The 23976-nt window shown below is 30.4% G+C and overlaps 1 protein-coding gene and 1 long non-coding RNA gene across 2 annotated transcripts; both read left to right on the top strand.

The window, feature by feature from the left end:
* The first annotated feature begins 1827 nt into the window (after positions 1-1827).
* On the top strand, positions 1828-4225 carry LOC137829570 (uncharacterized). The gene is made up of 2 exons (XR_011084030.1): positions 1828-3847; positions 4069-4225. It is a non-coding gene; the product is annotated as an uncharacterized lncRNA (long non-coding RNA).
* Positions 4226-16590: 12365 nt separating this feature from the next.
* LOC137828713 (probable U3 small nucleolar RNA-associated protein 7) lies at positions 16591-23764 on the top strand. The gene is made up of 8 exons (XM_068635393.1): positions 16591-16845; positions 17148-17213; positions 17301-17390; positions 17848-17980; positions 19735-19853; positions 20221-20288; positions 21230-21278; positions 22534-23764. The coding sequence occupies exons 1-8, from the start codon at positions 16789-16791 to the stop codon at positions 23551-23553; spliced, it is 1602 nt and encodes a 533-aa protein (XP_068491494.1). The 5' UTR covers positions 16591-16788; the 3' UTR covers positions 23554-23764.
* Positions 23765-23976: the final 212 nt, after the last annotated feature.

Raw genomic sequence — 23976 nt, 5'->3', positions numbered from 1 at the left:
GTGTTTTATTGAAGGTTTGACCTTGGTTTAAGTTTCTTAGAGAGTGATGTTCTCCACAACAAGTATTGGACATCAATTAAATAAGTAAAATGTCCAATTTACAACTTCGACCTAAACAAATCGTCTTCCTCCTTTGTCCATCCGCAAACACTTGATAAATGTCTTTGCTTCATTTTTCATTAGTTTCTTGTAAGTCTCAAAACACTCAAGACTTATGGTTTTCCCCCCAAAAAAAGACTAAACCCTTACGAAGATAATCATGAAGGAAAAGAGATACCTATTTCCACTATGTGATATAGGCTTTATTGGTATGTAAATATATGCATGTATGAATTCTAATCTTATTAGCATGTCGTTCACTCTTTTTAGGAAAAAGATTGTGGTGTTTCTTACTCATAAAACAATCTCCACAATAAACATTTTAGGCTTCCAATTGAGGTAATAAATGCATCTTTTGTTTGTTAGTAGTGTTTTCAATCCCCTGTAGCTTAAATGTCCATACCTTTGGTGCCGAAGGTAAGTTAGATTTGAGGAAGCACTCAACATTCTTCAATAATGTTTGATCTTTCATTGAGAAGAATAAACATGTGATTTGTAATCATCTTCATATGTGTAATCAATCCTTTTCTTTGACGATAGATATTTTGTATCCCATTTTTTTATGAGAATGTCAAGACCTTTTTCAGTAAGTGTTTGATACTCAACAATTTGTTTCGAAGCTTAAACACATATATAATGATAATGATTTTTTATGATAATGATTTTTTATAATAATGTTTTGCACTGTGACTCATGTGAACAAGAAAATACTGTGAATAATGATATGCATTTCATTTTTTGGGACAATCCTCCTAAGCACCATCCTCACTACCAGAATTTGATTTGGGTATTGTGGAACATTGGGGGTATCTCTCGGCGCCCTCCTCTGCCTCATCACCCTCCAACTCCTCCACGAATATCACCTATTAAGGCATCAATGATTCGCCCTTCCCCCATTTTTCCTTTACCATTGGCTAGTCCTCCACCAATACCCATTTTGTGTGGCGGTGGTTGTCGCTCCTAATTTAGGGTAAACATGTATTAGTATCGACATTTCTCTCAAATTCTTCATATCCTCACCACTGACTCATTCATCCACTTGTCCAGCCTGTCATGTCCCTCAACAAAATCATTTGCTCTTACCTTCCGCTTCTCAAGTAGCTCCATGTTCGTCACACTCGCCCATTCCGTCGTTATCGCCATCGAGATCCTCCTCGTTGTTGCCATTGATTGCTTGATCACGAGAGAGCATGGTGGTTGGATGGCCAAACCACTTCGACTTTGGATTCTAAAGTTGGTTGCGATGCGAAAGTTGGTTTAAGATTACATTTGTGTAAAGAACTAGGATCCACTTTGAAGGCTTTGAAAGAAAAACGATTTAATAATAAGCAAATAGGATAATAGATGCGTTTAAAATTAATGACGAAAAAATAGTTTCCATGATTCAAAGATGACTCTAACTCTGACTCAAATTTCTCTTTTTTATAACACATTTAAAGATGACTCCAATTCTGACTCATATTCCATGTGGAGTTCACCTATTCATAAATGTGCGACTATGTTTGTCACATCACAACCACTTAAAGTTCATGCATATTTAACGGAAGAAATCAATTGCATGTTTTTTTTTAAAATAGGACGAAATTGAATTATTTTTTTAAACTAGTGGACCAAAATGACTTTCGACCCTTAATGCACTACAACAAAAATTAATTTTAATAGGGGTTTATTACCGGAGGTTATTATAACCTCTATTAAGACATAAAAGTATCAGAGGTTTTTCAAACCCCAGGTAAGTGTAGAGTGTTTTTATCATTATAATATCTAATTTTACTATTTTCATCCCTTTTCAAAACTCAACCCTCTGGAACAAGCTCACTCTTCTTCCATGACTTATCAAAACCCTAAAAAAAAATTCCCTCAATCCTCAAGTAGACTATTCTAGTTCCGATGCTCTCTCGCCTCTCCTTGATCTCAATCACTCATCCTCTTCGCAAACCACACTCTACCCTTCGATTACAACAACCCTCGTTCAGAACCTCTTCTCCGAGGATGCCTTCAAGTACACTTCGTTCCCCTCCGCGTCGCCTGAAGCCACCGAGGAGATCCTCCTTCTCATCTCCGGAGCGATAAGGAATACAACGTCGAGCTTACGTACGGGGACTTTTCCGTCATCCGCCTCCGACAAGGAGACAACGCACTTGCCGTATACACGTGCGTCGTGGACGAGATCCAATGGCCGTTGCGGAAGGACGAGACCGTCGTGAAAGTCAACGACTCGCATTACTTCTTGTTCCATGAGAGCAACTACATTATTTTTCTCACTATAATATGAGGAAATTATTTTTAATGTTCTTTAATTTCTCATGTTTAGTTTATTGTTTAGTTTTCTTCAATTTCTCCTTATTGTGTGAGACTGTAACTTCATTAAAATATGTTTGCCTAGTATTGCTGATAAAAATTGGGTCGGGTTGGGTTCCAATTTATTTATGGCTGCATTTTGCTCCGGGGAGATTGTAGTATTTAGAAATGTTACTAATAATTTTTTCTAAGATTATTGAGAAAGTACATCGGTGAAATTGTAGGGTTCAGAACAAGATCTCTGCTTTTTCTGTACTATAGTGTTTTCTGTTATTTGTTATTTTATTTTTACAAGTGAATATGATATCATGAAAATACATGTTTGGTTCAACTTATTATTTTAAAATGACAATAACTTGTTTTTCTCTTCTTAAGAGACTTTGAAAAACTAGTGATTATAATGTGAATTTGGATTATGGTATTAGTTTCCATGATCTCTAACTTGGAAATGTCCAATATGTTGTTGTATATGGCAACTAGCTTTGAGTGCTAGTGTTAGATCTGTCAGGCCTCCTCCTTCTTAAAGATCCCTTATTTAAGCCTTAAGTTTGAACTGTGAATGTTTGACAAATTTCCAATCTTAATGGCATAGTTAAGGCTTAAATGAATAGAATTTTGGATTGTGTTAAAAGAATTATATGTTGTTATAATAGACATAACTTGCATAGATTGTGAAATGTCATCGACCTTTTATTGTATATAACTTTTGAAACATCTGCATCTAAATTCATTCCAGCAGCTTAATTAAAACATTTCAAAACAATATATTGATGACTAAATTATGTATTTAGTACAAGAACAAGAGTAGATATTTGGTCCTGTGATGGTTCTCATGAAGTTTATTATAATAAACACATAATATAACTAAATAGTTATATTTTTTTTTCGGTTCTTACCATGTTTTTTTGGCTAATCACTTGAGTGAGATGTGATATAGATAACTTGGTACAATTTAAATTTTATATTAATTTAGTTTGGTTTTGCAAGCATTTTTTGGCAGAATGTATATAGGTATGTGACCATCCCTTTCATTGGCTCAACTTTTTTCTAATGGTAACAAATAACAAATAAAAATTAGCCTCTACTCCTTAATGGAAATACGTAAATGGTGCCAGCGAAAGTGGTGATGATTAAAGGAAGAAGATGATTAAAGTGGAGGATACAAGAAGGTTGTAGTAGAAGCAAAATTGAAGGTTGCCATTAACGGGTTTGGAAGAATTGGAAGGAACTTCTTGAGATGTTGGCACGTTCGTAAAGAGTCCCCTCTTGATGTGATTGCCATCAATGACACTGGTGGTGTGAAACAAGCCTCTCATCTCCTTAAGTATGATTCCATCCTTGAAACCTTTGATGCTGATGTCAAGCCTGTGGGGAGTGATATCATCTCAGTTGATGGAAAAGAAATCAAAGTTGTCTCTGACCGCAACCCTGCCAACCTTCCTTGGAAGTAAGATTCTTCTTCAGTTTCATACAATTAGAGTTTGTTTGCATACAAAGTTAGAAGTACTTTTCAAAGTTTCTCTTGGGTACAAAAAACTATATTTCAAGTAGAAAAGTTGTTTCTGGTTTGTATCTAAACATGCTCCTAGTTTAGTAAAATCTTGACGAAAGTTATGTATGGAGAAGAGAGTGACAGTGCGTGAAGGTGACTATGTGCTTTAATTGCAGGGAGTTGGGGATAGACTTGGTGATTGAAGGAACTGGGTGTTTATAGACAGAGAAGGAGCTTGGAAACACATTGTAGCAGGAGCTAAGAAGGTGCTCATCACAACACCTGGTAAAGGAGACATCCCCACCTATGTGGTTGGTGTCAATGAATATAATTACAGACTTTTTCTCAACATAATAATTGTTGGATATTTGAATTTAGAAATGGAAAATGTTCACTTTATTATTTAATAATGAGAATATAGTCCTACTAGGACTATTTAAGAATATTGTTTGAGAGAATGTAGTTTGCAGGTTCTGCATATCATCCATATGTACAGACTTTGGTTTATTTAAATAAACTTCTCCCCAAGATTTTGTTTTTATATTAACTTGTCCAAAAGCTATTTTTAAATCTTTTTTGCATAAGGTAGTCTTAGCTTATAATAAATTTACTTTTTTATAATAAGAATCAAACATAAATTTTTTATGTTTATTATTCTAACTGGTCACTAACTGGATCTTAATGAATAAGATGAATGATTTAGTAAGTAATATGTATTTTTTATATTAATATAATTATTTGGTATTAATACGAAATTATACCTATATAGTATTATGCAACTTTGGAAAGTAAATAAACAAATTTGAAGGGTAGTAGTAATCTATTAATGTTAGGTGGTAGAAGAAAAACAAAGGGTTTAAGAAAATCTTTGAACTATTCTGGTTTAACATTTTTATTATTTATCACTTACTTTTTTATACATACACCTCCTAAAAGTAATAGGGATTTTCAAACCGCTGGCAATAGCAAGGGTTTTCAAAACGCCGACAATAGTGGGGGTTTTCAAACCGTCGGGAAAATTGAGGGTTTCAAAACCGCTGGAAATAGCGGGGGTTTAAAAACCGTCGGGAATAGCGGGGGTTTCAAAACGGCCGGTAATGCCAGTAATCATTTAGCGACGCTGGATCTTCCAGGGAAAAAACAAACCGCGGGCAACGCACTTAATGAGGGTTAAAATCGCCGGTAACGCCAAATATAACCCCATTAAAATTAATTTTTTTTGTAGTGATGTAAGGACAAAAAAGATAATTAAGACTAATAATAATATATAAATTTATATAATACAATGATACAATTAATAATACTAATAATAAAAATAAATTTATCAAATAATAATGATAATAATTAATTTTAAAATAATCATAATCAAAATAAATTTATAAAATAATATTATATATAAATAATAATAAAATTATAAATAATCAAAATAATGAAATTATAAAACAATAACAAAAGTAATAATAACAAAATTAAAAAATATAATAATAATAAAAAATTAAAAAATAATATTAATTTATTTTTAATTTTATGATTTTTTATACGTGTTAGATAAGTTGTAACTTTTTCACTTTAGTTTACAAATAGTACGAAAATATTGCTTTACCCAAACAAATATGGTTATTTTTTTCCGCTTAATTATTGTAATTTAACTCTATTTTTCTATCATATTGTATTTTACAGTTTTATATTTAATATTAATTAGGTGCTAAATTTTGACATCAATTTTGATTTATTTTATTAAGTTTCACAAATTTACAATTTCACTTAAATCTTTTACAATTACTTATATTTCAATTTTATCAAAATTTAATTTCAACAACTTTATATTTATCCACAATGTCACATAATTCATATATTTTTTTAATTGAGTTTATGAACTATGGCGGGAATAATATTCTAATCACAAGTGAGTTCCATGTACAAATAAGTAATCATATCCCATTTTAAATTAATTTTAACCACAAGAGCAAATTTGTAATCTTAAAATTTCATCACATCATTCACAATTTTTTATAAACTCTTTTCATTTTTTCTTTACTTTCCACTTTCTTTCCCTTATGTTGTGTTTGCTTCCGCAGCTATACGGTTGACGAGGAAGGGCGAGCACAAATGAAACATGTTTGGATTTGTGAGTAAGGGAGTATGTGACAACAGAAGAAAAAGTGTGTGTAACTTTTGTATTTTCTCTCAATTGCGAAGAAATACGAGTAAAGCCACTTAAGTTATTAATGTTTTACTTCATTTCCCTTGCTATGCACTAAGAAACTGCCATGAAGCAATGCACACAAGGCCATGCAGATGGGAACATTAAAGATAACATTGTTAGAAATATTAAATTTTTTGAACTAGTGTTGAGTCATAATCTATTAGGTGCAATAATACAGAGATTAATCATTTTTTTTAGTAGATAATAGATTATGTATGAAAAAACACATGCAAGATAATCCATTATGCTTATTATGTGGTGTTTTTAACTTGAGGCATAATCGATTAACAACTACTTTAAAACCCTTAATCGATTATGTTGAGTTTTTACCTTCAAGCATAATCGTTTATGCATATGTTTTGTAAGCTTAATCGATTATGTGATGCATGTATTAATGTTGATAATCAATTACTCACTAAAATTGTTTTGTTTGACTTGGTTTGAGGTTGTTGTTGAGTTGATGTTCATTCTTAGTTTTGGTGGCTTTGGTGGTGTTCCTTCTTGGTTGTTGGGTTGTGCTCTCTACTATTGATTTTTATAATCCAATAAACATGGTGTTGATGTGGTGGTGGTGTGATGTTGGTATCTCTCCTGAGAGTCTTTGAAAATTCAGATCCCGGCATAACCCTATATTTTAGATTTTGTATTTATTTTATATTTTGAATAATTTAAAAATTTTATTTATTGATGATTTTTATTGAAGTAGGATATTGAATAATTTAATATTTATATTTATTTATAATTTTAAATAATTTAGAAACTTTATTTATTTCAAATTTTTATTCAAATAGGACATTAAATATTTTAGAATTTATATTTATTAATTTTTTAATATTTAAGGGATTTTATATAATTCATATTTTTATTTCGACATGATATTAAATAATTTAGGATTTGAATTTATATAGAATTTTGAATATTTTAAAAGTTTTATATATTTAAGTTTTTTTTATTTAAATAGTGCATTAGATAATTTAGAACTGGTATTTATTTAGGATTTTTAATATTTTAAGAATTTTATATATTTTAAATTTTTATTTAAATAGTACATTAAATATTTAAGTTTTGTATTTATTTAAAATCTTGAATATTTTAGGAATTTAATATATTTATGATTTTTAGTTATTTAGAACATTAAATTTATGATTTGTATTTGTTTAGGATTTTGAATATTTTAGATTTTTTATTTAAATAGGACATTAAATTTTAAGATTTGTATTTATTTAGGATTTTGAATATTTTAGAACTTTTATATATTTCACATTTTTATTTAAATAGGTTGTTATATATTTAGGATTTATATTTATTTAGATTTAGAATATTTTAGGAATTTTATATGCAATTTTAATTTAAATAGGGTATTAATTATTTATAATTTGTATTTATTTAGGATTTTTAATATTTTTAATAGTTTTGAAATTTTAATATTTAAATTTTTTATTTAAATAAGATATTAAATGATTTAGGATTTTTATTTATTTGGGATTTTTAAATATTTTAGGAATTTATATATTCAATATTTTATTATTATTATAGGACATTAAATATTAAGGATTTATAATTATTTAAATTTTTAAATATATTAAGAATTTTATATATTTTAGATTTCAACTTTTAAATAATTTTTCTCATAATCATAAATATGTTTAGACAATTTCACAAATATGTTTAGACAATTTCATGTAAATTAATTCGTACACGGTACCGAAAACAATACTTTAATTGAATATAATTATAATCCACAAATAAATAAATCAAATTAATTTTTAACAATTTTTTAAATAGAGAGATAAATTTTTTAATGTTATAAACAACTCGTATTTTTCGAAAATAATTATTCAATGGTACTGGAAATAATTTACAAAATTTTAATTAATTAAAATGTATACAAAAATACTTCATAATTCATTATTCAAACATTTTTAAAGATAATGGTAAATTTGTAAACTTAGATTTTACTTTTTTTTAAAAAGTAATAATTTTTCTCACAACCATCATATTACTCACAATCTTCAATCAACTTTCCTTACAAATCCACAAATCCACTTTAACATACTCCAATCTAAACACACCCAGTTTCTTCTCAAATTTGTATACATCCATCCCTGAAATCCCCACACACCTCCTTCTCAATCCAAACACAACCTTAATTAAAACAAACTCAGTTCCTCCTCTCTTTCATCGACCTCAAATCCAATAAAAACCTTAAGTTTAGAGCAACATTAGTGTTGTGTTTGGATTGAAGAATAAATGTGTGAGGATTTGAGAGGAAAATGTGAAGAAAGTTAATGTGTTTGGATTGTGATATATTATACTTTGTTTGGATTAGAGAATGAATTTAAGAGAATGAATTTGACATGATTTTAAGAGAAAGTGTGAAGAAAGTGGGTTATTTAGATTAAGGTAAAATAGAGGAAAAAGTGTTGAAAATTTGTGAGTGAAGTGACAAATGTGACTGCAATGATATTTTTTTTAATTGATAAAAATGTAAATTTATAAATTTATCCTTGTATTTGAAAATTATTGAAAAATTATTTGATTTTTTTTATATTATAATTATTTTTAATTAAAATATTATTTTTAGTGATTGAAATATTGTTTCTGATCCTGTGTTAGAGTTAACTTCGGAAAAAATACAAAATAATATAATTTGTAATAAAAAATATTTAAATGTTTATAGTTATAAATATTTAATAAAAACTTATTTTTATATTTAATAATATTATTATTTTTATCTTTATTTTTTATATTTAATATCATTTTTATATAAATTTATCTTTTTATTATTAAAATATATTTATTTTTATTTGTATTAATTATTATAACTAATAATTATTATATATTTTTATCACATAATTTATTTAATATTTATTTTTTAAATATTATTTTATCATATTATATTATATTTGTAATATGATTAATTATATTATTTTTTAATAATTTTGTTTATATTTTTTGTGTTTAGACTGTAATTTTAGGTTACATAAAATGTATAATAATTTGAGTTTAAAATGAAAAAGGTAACAAAATAAATTATAAATAATTATATATATATATATAAATAAATAAATGTTTCCTCGCAAATTACTTTTAAAATGTGAAAACAATTTAAAATTAGAACATTTTATTGTTTTGGTTAGTATGTTTTTTTCATGCACGTAAACACCTTTATTTTTCGTTGGTAAACAAATAGATGTTAAAGTGGATGAGTGATATAATGGTTGGAATGTATTTTGAATTATTTTTAATAATATAAAATATAATATTATAATTTATTTTTTATATTTAAAAAAATGAAAATATGAGTTATTTTTGTGTAGATTTTTTTGAAAATATCTAGTATTTAATAACTCATATTTTTGTGAAAATATGAGTTATTAAATAAAATAACATAACATTAAATATTGATAAAATTTAAAAATTATTATTAATTTTCTTATTATAAATAAGTAGATATTTTTCTGTTATAAATAAATACATATTTTTATGTTATTTCCAAAATTATGTTAAAAGTCACTTTAAAAAAACTACAGATTATTATGTCAATTTGTCAGAAAATAAAAAATATCAGAAAATAATTCCGTTTGCATTTAAAATAAAATTTTAATATTCATAACTGAAAAAAATGAAAAATTATTAATAGATGTAAAAATTAAAAATTACTAGATAAATAAATAATTTTAATACCAGGACATAATTTTTTATAATTAATATTATTATATATATTTATTAGATCAATTTATTTTTATTTTTATTAATAATATAAATTAAATATTTATTAAAATAAAATTATCATTATTTATTTAATAAATTTATTAATCATTTTTATTTTTTAATTTATATTTATTATTATTATTTTAAAATATTTTTTATAATTTTTTACTATTTTATAATATAATTTTATAATATAATGATTATATTGTATATAAATAAATGAAAAATTAAGGATAAATTGTATTAAAAGTTGGATGTATTAAAAATAATATTAAATAAAATTATTAGCAATAATTAAATAAGGGTAAATGTGTATATTGTTATATCGATTTCTTCTCACATCACTGCTGTATGTTTTTGTGAATCTCTTAAATGCGCGCTCACACTTCTTCCGAATTCATTGAAACAAAGGTACGCCTTTTTATCCAGTAAATCAGTAGAAGCAAACGTTTGCATTGCATAGATGTAGAGAGATATGAAGATACATGCTTTTACTAAAATTATTTTTTAACTTTTTATTTTCAATTTGTTGATCCAATTCTTATTAGATGTGAGGTGACTCAATTTTTTAAAATTAACGTTGTGTTTGTTTTTAAGTGTTTATTGTTATTGAAGATAGAAATGCAAGAAAAATTATGTTTGTATCTATCTGATTTAGGGACGTGAAAAGACATGAAATCTATAAAATAGTTTCTATTCATATATATATATATATAAAAAAAACCCAAAGAAAAACACCTAAGCATGACAAAATTTCCTTTTTATCCTTAACAAAAATCAAAGTAAATGAAGATGTATTTTTATGGTTTATCAGTGAATCCTTTTTTAACTTTTAAAATATAACAATTTTTTTAAAGATAAACAAATTTATATAATAATAATATAAATGTATTTATATAGTAATAGGAAAAGAAAATAAATTAGTAATATAAATGTAAATACTATGAAATAATAGTAATATATTCAAACATTTAAAATAGGAATAATATATATTACAGTAAATGAAGATGAATAATCCTTGTCTGATGTGGTGCTTTAATGTAGCGTACGTAATCGTAATGAAGAAAGAGAGGTTTTGATGAACCCTAATTGTAGAGAAAAATAAATATAAAAGAAATTTTTATTCACTTGTATATTAGAGAGTAAAATACATAGTGTATATATAAGAAAAAGATTAAGACCTAGCTGAAACAGAAAAGGAAAGTTGGGCCAAACAAACAAAGCCCAATAATTTAAAATAGAAAATTAAATATATTAACACCCCTCAAGCTGGGGAGTAGATATTTGTCAGGCCCAACTTGGATTTGAGAGGAGAGAATTGTGCGGAAGCAAGAGGCTTGGTGAATATATCAGCAACTTGCATTGCAGAAGTAATGAGCAATAATTTGAGGAAACCAGAGTTAAGTTTTTCACGAACTAGGTGACAATCAATTTCGATGTGCTTGGTTCGTTCATGAAAAACTTGATTGGAAGCTATTTGAATGGCAGATTTGTTGTCATTGCAGGCTGGGAGAGAGGAAATGTAAATCCCGAAGGAGGTAAGACAACCATTGTAACTCACATGTGGTGGTGGCAAGGGCTCTATACTTGGCTTCAGAGGAGCTGCGGGAGATAGTTGGTTGCTTCTTTGATTTCCATAATATTAGGGAGATGGAATATCCAGTGACAGATTTGCGTGTGGTAGGTCATGTTGCCCAGTCAAACCACAAAGGTGAAATGAACTAGTGTGAGAAAAATATAGTTCTTCACCAGGGGTGCCCTTGAGGTAACGCAAAAGAAGTGAGATAGCTTGCTGATGATGAGTTGTGGGTGCAGATATGAATTGGCTTAAATTGTGGACAGCGAAGGCGATGTCTGGTCGCGTGTTGGTTAAGTAAATTAGACGTCCAAGGAGTCTTCTGTATTGGGAAGTGGCATCAACATCAAGAGGTGAGCCTTGGTCGGGAGAGAGACGGGAGGTGTGAGTCATAGGAGTGGCCACAGGTGCAGAGTCAAGCATGCCAGTTTCTTGAAGGAGATCAAGAGTATACTTGCGTTGACTTAAATGAAGACCAGTACTGTTGCGAGCAATTTCCAGTCCAAAAAGTAAGTGAGATTACCTAAATTTTTTATCTTGAAGTGATGGTGAAGGGATGCAGTAATTGTGTTGATTTCCTCCGTGTCATCACCAGTTAAGAGCAAGTCATCAACATAAACAAGAATAACAGTGAGTTTATCATTATTATTTAAGAAAAAGAGACTGATCAGCAACAGAAATAGAATAATTATTTGATAAAAGAAAAGTAGAAAGTTTGGCGTACCATTGGCGACCAGCTTGACGAAGGCCATACAAAGACCGTTGAAGCTTGCAAACATGCTGAGGAGAAGGAAGAGAGAGGCCAGGTGGGGGGTCATGTATATCTCTTCATGGAGATCACCATGAAGAAATGCATTATTGACATCAAGTTGTTTTAAAATCCAATTTTTGGTAGTGGCAATAGCAAGGAGAAGGCGGAGGGTGGTGAGTTTAGCAACAGGTGCAAAAGTGTCTAAGAAATCAAATCCTTCAAGTTGGGTGAACCCTTTGGCAACAACTCTAGCTTTGTGGCGCTCAACAGTGCCATCAGAATGGTATTTGATTTTATATACCCATTTACAACCAATAGTTTTCTTTCCTGAAGGGAAAGGGGTAAGTTGCCAAGTATTGTTAGCAGCAAGAGCTTGAAGCTCATCTTGCATGGCAGATTGCCAAGAAGCATGTTTGGAGGCTTCGTTATATGTCCGAGGTTCAGGATGAGAATTGATAGAGGAAATAACATTTCTAAAATTGGAAGATAAGGAATTGTAAGACAAGTAATTATGAATAGGATATCTACTACTTACAGTGTTGGTTGCAGTGTAGAAATCTGCAAGATAGGCAGGTTGTCGGTGAGGATGAGCTGATCTGTAAATTTAAACATGAATAAACGTGAATTGAACACATACAATTATGTTCACAAATAGATCTTATCATATCATGATTCTCACTTAATCATACAATCAAGAAGGAATAGGCACTTACCTTGATCCATGAGTGATCCTAATTGAGCAATTACTTTATCTCCTTTGTTCCAATCTATCTCTTAGCAATTCCGTTCTTGTCACACACTTTCGTGATGGTTACCAGTGAGACAACTATTATTTGCAGAGACAGAACCCTATAACCTTTAGTTCCCAATCTCCATCAGATGTGGGTTTTCCATTAGGTATATCATCAGATATATATTTCTCACATTAACCAATGGGCCTTTAATTCTATTATTATTAGTAAATCATATTCGGGGGCCCAAAGCCCAAACTCTAAGTCATGTAAGTCACTTTATAGAAATTAATTTACATAATTTCTTTCATCTTCTTGGAAATTGGGGTGAGATGCTTCCTGGAGATGCAGGCGGAGATAATTCTGATGGAGGTGCAATGTTGGATGCAGGAGCAGAGGCACTATTCGTTGGAAGATCATAGGATAATGAGGCTGGTGGAGGGACAGTATTGGGTGCAGGAGTAGAGGCGCATGGCTCGACAGGAGGTACAATATCAGAAAAAAAATCAAAAGCAGAATTATATGCATTAGAACAAGGGAGAGATAAAGTGTTAGGGTCCTTAGGCAAGCCACTGTCCAATTTATATGAAAAGTGGTTTTGATGAAAGATTACATGTCTTGATATCTCTATGCTATGAAACTTTAAATTTAAGATTATATAACCTTTTGTATTTTGCGGGAAGCCAAGAAAATACCTTTGATAGATCTATCATCTAATTTTTTCCTATGTGCAGTAATGATACTAACATAACAGAGACAACCAAACACTTTTAGAAAGGAAATGTCATATGGTTTTCCAAACAACTTTTCATGAGGAGTGATGTTATTAAGTAATGGAGTAGAAATAACATTTATTAAGAAAATAACATGATTTACAGCAAATTCCCAAAAAATAGGAGGAAGATTTGCTTGAAAAAGTAAAGTCCGAGTTACATTTAGTATGTGTTGATGTTTACGTTCTACAATGCCATTTTGTTGTGGTGTTTCAACACAAGATTTTTTATGTATAATTCCCTTTGAAGCATAAAAATTTGACATAGCAAACTCAACACCATTGTCAGTACGAATCGTTTTGATATTAGTTTTGAAATGATTTTGAACGAAAACAGTGAAGTTAATGATGTGCTGACGCACTTCAGATTTGTTATGCAGCAGAATAACCCAAGTATAACGCGAGTTATCATCAATAATAGTCAAGAAATAACGAAAACCTTGCATAGAAATTATGGAACATGGTCCCCAAATATCAAAGTGTGCAAGATCAAAAATAGCAAAGGTAACAGTATTACTTAAAGTGAAAGGAAGTTTTCTCTGTTTTGCACGACTACAAGTGTCACACACATGATGAGTATCAACAGTAATAAAAGAGTATCGTTTGCTTAAGACATGTAATCTTTCATGTGAAGGGTGTCCTAGTCTATAATGCCATAGTGTTTTGTCTGTGATATTACAATTAATAAAAGGAGCAAAACAATGCGATTTAGAATGACTAGAAGCAGGCAAGGTACAAGCCAGCGGTGGCTTTAACTGTACCAATCCTCTCTTGGTGAGATTGTCTTGTATAATACAGTGGGTTGAAGTGAAAGTTAAAGTGCATTTAAGTTGGTGTGTGAGTTTAGAAACAAATATTAAGTTTAATTGAAAATGAGGCACGTATAACACATCATACAAATAAAACTTATAAAAAAAACGTACTAAACCAGAATATGTGGCATAAACGGTTTGGCCATTTGGAAGACTAATTAAGAGAGGTTTAATTTTAGTATAAGTAGTAAAAACGTTCAAATTGTGACAAACATGATCAGTGACACCAGAATCAATAATTCAATATTCTTTTATAGAAGATAGTGAAGAGAGAAACTTACCTGTTGAAGAATGCTCAGTATTGGGGATTTCATCCGTAGAGATGGTGCCGACTTGATTAATTTGAGTGTGAGGGGCAGGATCCTCAAGGTTTTGCTGACGCAAAATGTTGGTAAGGAATTGACACTGTTGTGATGTAAGTTGAATCCCCTTTACATCCTATTCTTTAGGAAAAAAACTCAGAAAAAGTGTCAGTAGTAATCATATTATTGGCTTGGGATGTCCAATTAGTGAATTTGTAGCCAGGAGGGAACCCATGCTTTTTATAACAGGTGTCGACAGTGTGGCCAAGACGATTACAAAAAATGCAGACTTTTCTAGTAAAAGAAAACTTTGAGGTTTTAACAATATATAAAAAAGTAATAAAATTATAAATAATACTAGTAACTAAAATAAATTTTTAAAATAATAATAATAATAAATTATAAAACAATAATAATAATAAATTATAAAAAATAAAAATAAAAATAAAAATAAATTAAATATTTAATAATAATTAAAATAATTTTATTAAATAATAATATTAATAGTAATAAAAATTAATTTTTAATTTTTATTTGATTTGATTTGATTTTATGAAAATATTTTTTATATATATTTATCAAATTTTAATTAACTAAAATTTATAAAAAATATCTTAATTTTATTATTTAAATATTTTTTAAAGAAAGGGTAAATTTGTAAACTTACATTTTACAAATTTTAAAAAAATAAAAATCTCTTTACAACCATCATATCACTCACAAACTTTAATAAACTTCCCTTACAAATCCACACTATTATACACCCTAATCCAAACAACCTCACTTTCTTTATATTTTCCTTTCAAATCACTCCAAATTCACTATCTCAAATCCTCTCCCCAATCCAAACACACTCCTAAAACATTGTTTGCATTGAAAAATTGTTAAATAATCTAGTCTAATTTAAATTTTTAAATAACGGTTAAAATTGAAAATGAAGTACGAAACACAATCCTATTCACCAGATTGAAGGAACAGATTATTTAGATTTAGATATTGTTTTATAAATAATGATCATGATTATATTTGCGACAATGATAAAGAAGAAAAGAGAATAATAAAATAGAAAGAAAACATTTTATTCATTCAAAAATTCTATAATTTTTTTTGCATCGCCTATATACATCAAATAATAAATAATCGTTAAAGCAGATAAATTTAGATGATTAATATATGTATCAGATGATAACACACATCAACATTTAATCCATACATACATACCACATGTGTTACATGAATTGTTTAAACTTAACACACTGGTACACATTCTCAATCAAATGGTCTTATGTGCTATTTATCGTACTATTACGATTTAAAGTAAATTATCACAAACATAATTTATAAACAAAATAAATATAAAATAGAAAAATAAAAAATATCACAAAAGAAAAATAAAAGAAAATATTAAACACAATAAAACTAAAAATTATATATATAACAAATAATAATAAACTAACCGTTTTTTGTAAGAAATAAGATATAAGATATTAAAGTATTATTATTATTTAAATGGTTTACTTTAGTTTCTTTATTTTTAAAATTTTAATTCAATTCTATAATTTTAGTAAATGTTTACTATTCTCATTTTGTTTTTCTAATTTGACACTAACAATATAATGTAACTAGAAAGAAAAACGATATTTAATATATTTTAAAAATGAAATATCAAATTGAATATCTACAAATAGATTTTTTTTAAATAAAATAATTTTGATAAAAGAGGAAATAAAAAAGATTTAACCACAAATATATTTGACGTTGTTAAACTTTTTTCACAATGTGAAATACGGTTTTTGCTCTTGCCATATAAATGCCTGAAAACCAAACTCCAAAAAAAATTATTCCATAAAATATTACGTAAATAATTTGAAATTAGGAGATAGGCAAAAAGGCGAGGCCAATTTTGTTCAAAACCCCAAACAACACAAACAAAACCCTCTAACCCTGCGACGCCGTTTTCCTCATTTTCTCCTGCTCTTCACTGCTCCGCCGCCAGCTCCGTCGTCCAACGAGACCGAAGCCGTGCCCCGAGATGGGTGATATTGAAGAGAACGATGCTCTTCCGAAGAACAAACCTTCCACTGAAAAGGTACGCAGAGTTTCAAGGACCCTAAAATAGTTCATGAATACTTCATAATGTCATTGTTGTTTTCCCTATTATATTGGCAAACGAATGCTGAAGCAAAATGTAGTCATCTTTGGATCTGATTTAATTTATTCATTACACTTTTGAACTCACAATTCTGAACGAGGAGTCGTCATAATTGTGTTTTAATATTTTAGTATAATCTTATTTCTCTGTCAATCCAGGAGCATGCTGAACCTATGGTATTTCTGCTTTGTATTATGAGTTTTTTTTTTTATTCTTGATTTGATAATATTGCTTTGCAGGATGTTTCTGACGAGCTTGAGTTGAGAATGAAGAAGTATCTCAGAGGAGAAAGTGCTAATTTGGAGGTACAAGTCATTGAGGTTGCTGGAATTGAGACACTGGTGCTTGATATTGGAGTCTTTTAGTCTTACTTTGTAAACTATAATTTGCAGGTTTTGAAGGATAAAAAGCTGAAGGGTCAACTAGCTGCTAAGGAACAGTTATATGGAAAATCCGCACAAGCTGCTGCTAAGGCCGAGAAGGTATTACATTAAATTTATCTTTTATATTATTTTTGTTTTTAGATATCATTTGCTACTGGATTGTTCTTAAGTTTGTTCATGAGTGTGGATGAAAGCTGTGTAAAGTATCGGCGTGGCATGTTTGGTTGTATGCTTCAGTTTGATATTGGGTTTATCATGAGGTGACATGATCTGATGCATAATCGTGTTTGAGTGTTTTGCTTCATGCTGGATTATTGTTGAGTCTAGCCAAGTTATTAATTTCTTGCTTAGGTTGTTCATGTTTTACTTTATCAATGAATTAGTGGAAGCTTTTGCCCAAAATTGGTGTGAAGAGAAGTTAATTAAACCTGACTTGCTTGGAAGTTTAAAATATGACATTTATGCAATTAGTTAATTACGCTGTTAGATTATAGTCAACATTGATGTTTTTGTTGTTAAAATATCCTTCCTATTAAGCTAAAATTCAACTATGCAGTGGCTTATGCCTAGTGAAGGAGGTTATCTGGAGGCTGAAGGCTTGGAAAAGACATGGAGGATCAAACAGGAGACAATAGCTCATGAAGTAGATATCTCAGGCTCACGGAAACAGTATGATATTATTTTACCAGGTATTAATGATTTTTTTTTCATTTTAACTTATTCAATATTTTGGTATTAATTTCTTCTCTGGTACCTACTTGTATATCATTATATCCTCTAAATAAAAAAATGCTTGATGTTCTTGTTAGATAAATGCAATAGTGAGGATAATGGTAAAATTTAATTAGTTTATTTCCTTAATTTTTTTACCATCATTACCAATTGGATATGTGGTTTTTTCTTGATCTGTTATTGAGCCAAGGATATCTTTACTGTTTTGTTATCAAGAAAGTGAGATCATTTGATTTGATAATATCATGAAGTTTGTGTATCTATATAGAAGTAGCAGCACATTGGGTTTGATTTGGTCTCTGGGGCATAGTTGTAAAACTCAGACTGGTTGCTGGTTTGGCTTTGAGCCAGAACTGTTATCAGTCTGGTCGAGTTATTAGTTTGGACATGTGCTGAACCCGGTGATAACTCCATTGACTAGGTGTTAAACTGCATCCAGTTTAGATGCTAACCCATTAATTCATCAAACTGTCTAGCAGCCCATTACCCGACGTCGTCCACCAAGTCCATGCATATGTGAAGTGAACCTGCCAAGAGGAAAAATCAAATTCAATTTAAAAATTGCACTAGCCTAGTTTGATCTCAAGTGCACAAGTTTGAAGCTATTATATATATATATATATATATATATATACACACACACACACACACAGATAGATAGATAGATAGAGAGAGAGAGAGAAAGAGAGAGAGAGAGAGTATATTATATACAATTTTTATATATAGACTAGTTCATATGGTTCAATTATTGATCCACTGGTTCAGTCAGTAACTCATCGACCTTGTACCTGACCATTTCAGTGATCGGTCTGGTTTTTAAAACATTGCTGTGGCTTGTTTGATTGTTCCTGCATGTGAAAGGCTAGACTTACGGACTCTGATTTATTTCATTGTTCTCTCAGAATCTTCTCCATTTATTAGCCACAACTTGTGGCAAGGAATGTGCATACCACTGCTGATTATTTAATGGGTATATTAACATATAGTTCAATAATATTATGAATTGGTAGAGCATGATATGTGATGCATGTTTGAATGTAGTTTATTTTCTTTTCCTGTTGCATAATAGAAAACCCAAGTTCTTGGGCTGCTAAGCCAAATCGTTGTGCCAGAGGTCAGATAGACCTTTTACACTCAACTCAAGTACATACAAATTTGAAAGCAAATCTGTTTGGTCCAGTAACTTAATGAATAGTTGGGGCTTGATGTGAGATGCAGGATGCATGAACTTTATCTTCTCTCCTGTTCTCACATGATGAAAAATCCATGTTTTTCGTTTGCAAGGCCAAATCATTGTTCTGTAGGCGAGATAAACCCTCTACAATTAGTCCAAGTGCATAAAAATTGAAAACTGATGTAACTTGCACATAATTGCTTGTATACTGTTAAAGGTAGCAGATGGTCTTCTCTGTAAGTTTTTTGCTCTTAAATCCTGACTCTTATTACTGATAAACCCTTTAAGAGATTTTCGCCCCCTAACTGTCTTTCATATTAAATATTAAGATTTAATGCCATGACTTCAATTTCAGTAAAAGTTATTGGAGCTGTGTGCTTCATAAGTTATTGACTAGTGAAAAATTTGATGTTTAATTGACGTAGTTTTTTAGTTTAGTTATATCGTAAAGATAATATTCCGTTCTTTTTGACTTGTTCTTGACTCCTTTTTCTTGACTGGAGATTTATTGTATTTTTTTACAATCCATATTTGCAGAACTTGGTCCATACACTCTGGATTTTACTTCAAGTGGCCGGTATATGGCTGTGGGTGGTCGTAAGGGCCATATAGGAATAGTGGACATGATAAATCTGAGCCTAATTAGAGAGCTTCAGGTATGGTCAATCCTAGTTGAGCTTGCTATGCAGGGTTTTACTCTTACTAAGCAATACATTTCATAATATGTTTTATGTTTAAGAACATTGTTCGATTTGTTCTTTTCTAGTGGTAATGTTCATCGTGACACCTTTACATGACATCATTTAGTGATGATATCGACCGCTGAAAATCACCAAAACAATGTTTGTTGAAGTTTTTGTAAATAGCTGATTAGTAATTACCATAAATTTTGAAACATGTTTTTTAGTGAAAAAGGACTTTTCTTTTTCCTTTTAAAAAAATGACCCTAAGTTCATGCTAGCTGAAAACTGGTTACAAATACAATTGACCATATATGGATATTATTGTTTTTTATTGTTCCAGGTAAGGGAAACAGTACGTGATGTGGTATTCTTGCACAATGAGCTCTTTTTTGCTGCTGCACAGAAAAGGTAATTTCTCTTCCTTTATTTGGTATTCCACTGTTTAATCCAAGTAACAAGTTGGTTCTAACAGTAATTTGATCACTCTTGAATTAATGATGTTGACGTCTAATCATCCTAGTTAGATGTTTGTAAGTATTTTGGCATGTGACACTGTCATAGTTGTTAACACCATTAATTCAGAAGTATTAGAATAGCTGTCAGACCAGGACCAAATTAACATATTTCTTTAATGCTGAATATCAAAAACATTGAATTTTTTTTTGGAGGTATCAATTTCAATTTTGGAGGCACTAAAAGTGTATTTAACCGTTTAATTTAATCTATATCGTTACAACAAATGCATCTCTTAAATCTGAAAGGTGAAATAAGTGTGGTTGGGGGAGGGGTATGATTTAGTTCTAAAAATAAAAGAGTGACATGAATAAACTTTAATTAAAAAAATTGGGGGACAGGGAACTTCAATTTATATGACGCACCCTGCCTACACTTGGTATTCAATTTTGCTGACACTTGTTAACTAATTATATGTGACTTTGAAGAAAATAGCATTGAGTACAACATCAATGCATCATGTTTGTAGGTTTTTCTTGCAATAAATTATAGCCAATGATGGTGTGCTTTCAGGATTGATTTTATTTTTCCCCTTGGAAGGTGAAACGAATTTTAAAACCATAATTACCAAGTTCTTGTTTTTATGTTTCTTAATTCCACGTGCTTCCTGCTTATTACTTTGAAATGAATATCAGACTTCGGTTCTTTATATAGTAATCCTTTAAGATTTTCACTTTTCTCTCTTATTTTGTGGTAGCATGGTGAGCTTAATTAATCCATGTAAATCTTGTGTATTCATGTTGTTTTTCTATAATTTGGAAAAGTTAAGTAGACACCCCAAAATAAGATATCCCTGAATTCATGTATATGATGACTTGAGTATTTGAATTTGACAGGTATCCATACATCTACAATCGAGAAGGCACAGAGCTTCACTGCCTTAAGGTTGGTATATTTTTCTTTGCAATTACTTTTTATAAATTTAGCTATTAATGTACTATCGTTGTCTGGAGTGTTTCTACATATGCTCATACCTGATGAGAAAGTGCTTGTCTTTTGGATTTAAACCTTTCATTTTGGTATGCTTGGCTTTTAAATATCATATTTAGTTGATATTTCCTTTCCAATGTCATTCATCTGAACATCCAATAAACTCTTTTACTGAAACTTGGTTATGTTGTGACATGCGGATTGAAATACTAGTGCTGCTTCACATTGCAATTAATCCTAATTTGGGTACTGTTAGGAATTAGGAGAAAGGGAAGGGAAAATTAATTAGGGCCTATCATTCTGACTGTATCATTCTGTAAATTGAGCGCTTGATACTATTTGATACGCTAGAGGTTTGTGATGAATAAGAGGATTGAAGGGAAATATTCATTCTGACCTGTATCATTCTCTAAATTGAGCACTTGCTCTTTGTAAAAGGAAATATTTCTTTTGAAGAGGAAACTGTTGGAGGAGAGACCTTTCCTTGTTATTTTCTTTTGCAATCAATCAATAAATACAATCTTTCTATGCTTTTTTGTTTTCTAATTCGAGTCAACAGGCACCCCTTCATTTATTTTGTTAGGCTGGTTAAATCATGTTGAATTTAGATTGAGATACCATTAGTGGAACTTAATGATTTATTTTGAGAATGTAACAAGTGAGAACTCGTTATTATGAGAAATGAGAACTATAAATCTGTGCAATTAGTCATATTTGAATGATCAAGATTAAAAGATAAATGCACATTTCTTTTTAAGTGATTATGTGACAACTAATTAACTTTTCATTTTGATCATCCAAATAAGATTGTATGACTTTATAGTTTTCATTCCTTACAATAGGAAAAGTTCTCAATTGATGCACCCCCTTTATATACGAGGAGGGATTAACTTAACCACATTAGGTCACCAACTTGTACACTCTTATATAATTTCTTACAATAATCCAGAGTATTCTCTTGATTCACCTTGCAGATACATGTATGTATAGGATTTTTTACTGATCCAATACTTGAATTATAATTATATATTAATTTGATTTGTCCAATATAAGAATATAATAAGATAACGTTGCTATGCTATTTTTTAGAAGTGTATATTATGTCAATTTTGGTATAAATTAATGAGATATGGAATACTTTTGGTATAATATAAGATTTTGGACACATGAGATGCATCCTTAAAGGGTAAACGGTTTCCTTTTTCTCCAGGAACATGGTCCAGTGTTAAGGCTTCAGTTTCTGAAAAACCATTTTCTCTTGGCTACAATCAATAAGTTTGGGCAACTTCGCTATCAGGATGTTACAATGGGTTCAATGGTTGGTAATTTTCGAACTGGCGTAGGACGTACAAATGTGATGCAAGTAAACCCCTTCAATGGGGTTGTTTCTTTAGGTCACTCAGCTGGAACTGTTACCATGTGGAAGCCGACCAGTTCTGCTCCTCTTGTCAAGATGCTATGTCATCACGGGCCTGTCTCAGCGCTGGCATTTCACTCAAATGGCCACTTGATGGCCACTGCAGGGAAAGATAAAAAAGTTAAGCTTTGGGACTTAAGGAAATATGAGGTTCTTCAAACCTTACCTGGTCATGCAAATACTCTGGATTTTAGTCAAAAGGGCTTACTTTCTTGCGGTAATGGTTCATTGATCCAGGTTCTGCGAGATGTTTCTGGTACACAGAATTATTCCAGGTACATGACTCATTCCATGGTTAAAGGTTACCAGGTAGAAAAATTAGTATTTCGACCATATGAAGATGTTTTAGGTATAGGGCATTCCATGGGTTGGTCTAGTATTCTTATTCCAGGAGCTGGAGAACCCAACTTTGACTCATGGGTTGCAAACCCGTTCGAAACTTCCAAACAGAGGAGAGAAAAGGAAATACGGACTCTACTTGATAAGCTCCCACCTGAGACTATCATGTTGGATCCCAGCAAGATTGGTACGGTGAAACCAAAAGGAAAGAGGCCAACAAAGAAAGAGAAGGAGGCTGAGATAGAAGCTGCCGTTGAAGCTACTAAGGGCAAGAAACTGAAGAAGAAGACAAAAGGTAGAAACAAGCCAGGTAAAATGATACAGAAAAAGCAAGACGCCATTGCTAGAGTGAAGAGGCCCTACATGGAGCAGAAAATTCAAGAAGAGGAAAACGTGTCAAGAAAGAAGCAGAAAACTAGTGTTGAACTACCAAAATCTTTACAACGGTTTGCTCGTAAAAAGGCATCGTCGTGATCTAACTTTCCCGTAGTCTTGTATTCTATATTACTGTTCTCCCTTTTGATTATAAGCTTGTATTTTTTTGTTGCCCTTCATATTTGTAGCCCTTTAGCCTCGAAGTTGGCGTTTTTGTGCCTTTTAGTGAGGGGCATATCCAAATTTTGCCTTAGAGAGACCCCTTGATTAGAGTTTCTTTAATATTAAAGTCTTCTTTACCTACACAAAATATTGATCGGAAAACTTTCTGAAGTTTTAATGATTGTCTGGATTTGTGTAATAGAGCAGGTGTCACTCGAGTATCCTTTCAAAAAGGTGACATTTACTCTTTACTATTTGAAAACTGATAGTAAAAATAGTTGAGCAGTAAAAGAGAGTTACTATAACTGTTTTGGTTATTATTGAGGATATATATTCCAAAAGTTTTAAATCTTGTGGTTA

This window comes from Phaseolus vulgaris, chromosome 7 (genome assembly GCF_000499845.2).
Source record: "Phaseolus vulgaris cultivar G19833 chromosome 7, P. vulgaris v2.0, whole genome shotgun sequence".
Classification (NCBI taxonomy): domain Eukaryota; kingdom Viridiplantae; phylum Streptophyta; class Magnoliopsida; order Fabales; family Fabaceae; genus Phaseolus; species Phaseolus vulgaris.
This window is presented reverse-complemented; position numbering and strand designations above follow the sequence as displayed.

Excerpts from the sequence above, each read along its gene's own strand:
- LOC137828713 (XM_068635393.1), top strand. The coding sequence starts at position 16,789 with ATGGGTGATATTGAAGAGAACGATGCTCTTCCGAAGAACAAACCTTCC. Across the intron at positions 17,214-17,300 it reads GAGAAAGTGCTAATTTGGAG|GTTTTGAAGGATAAAAAGCT; the intron begins GTACAAGTCATT and ends TATAATTTGCAG. Across the intron at positions 17,391-17,847 it reads CTGCTGCTAAGGCCGAGAAG|TGGCTTATGCCTAGTGAAGG; the intron begins GTATTACATTAA and ends TCAACTATGCAG.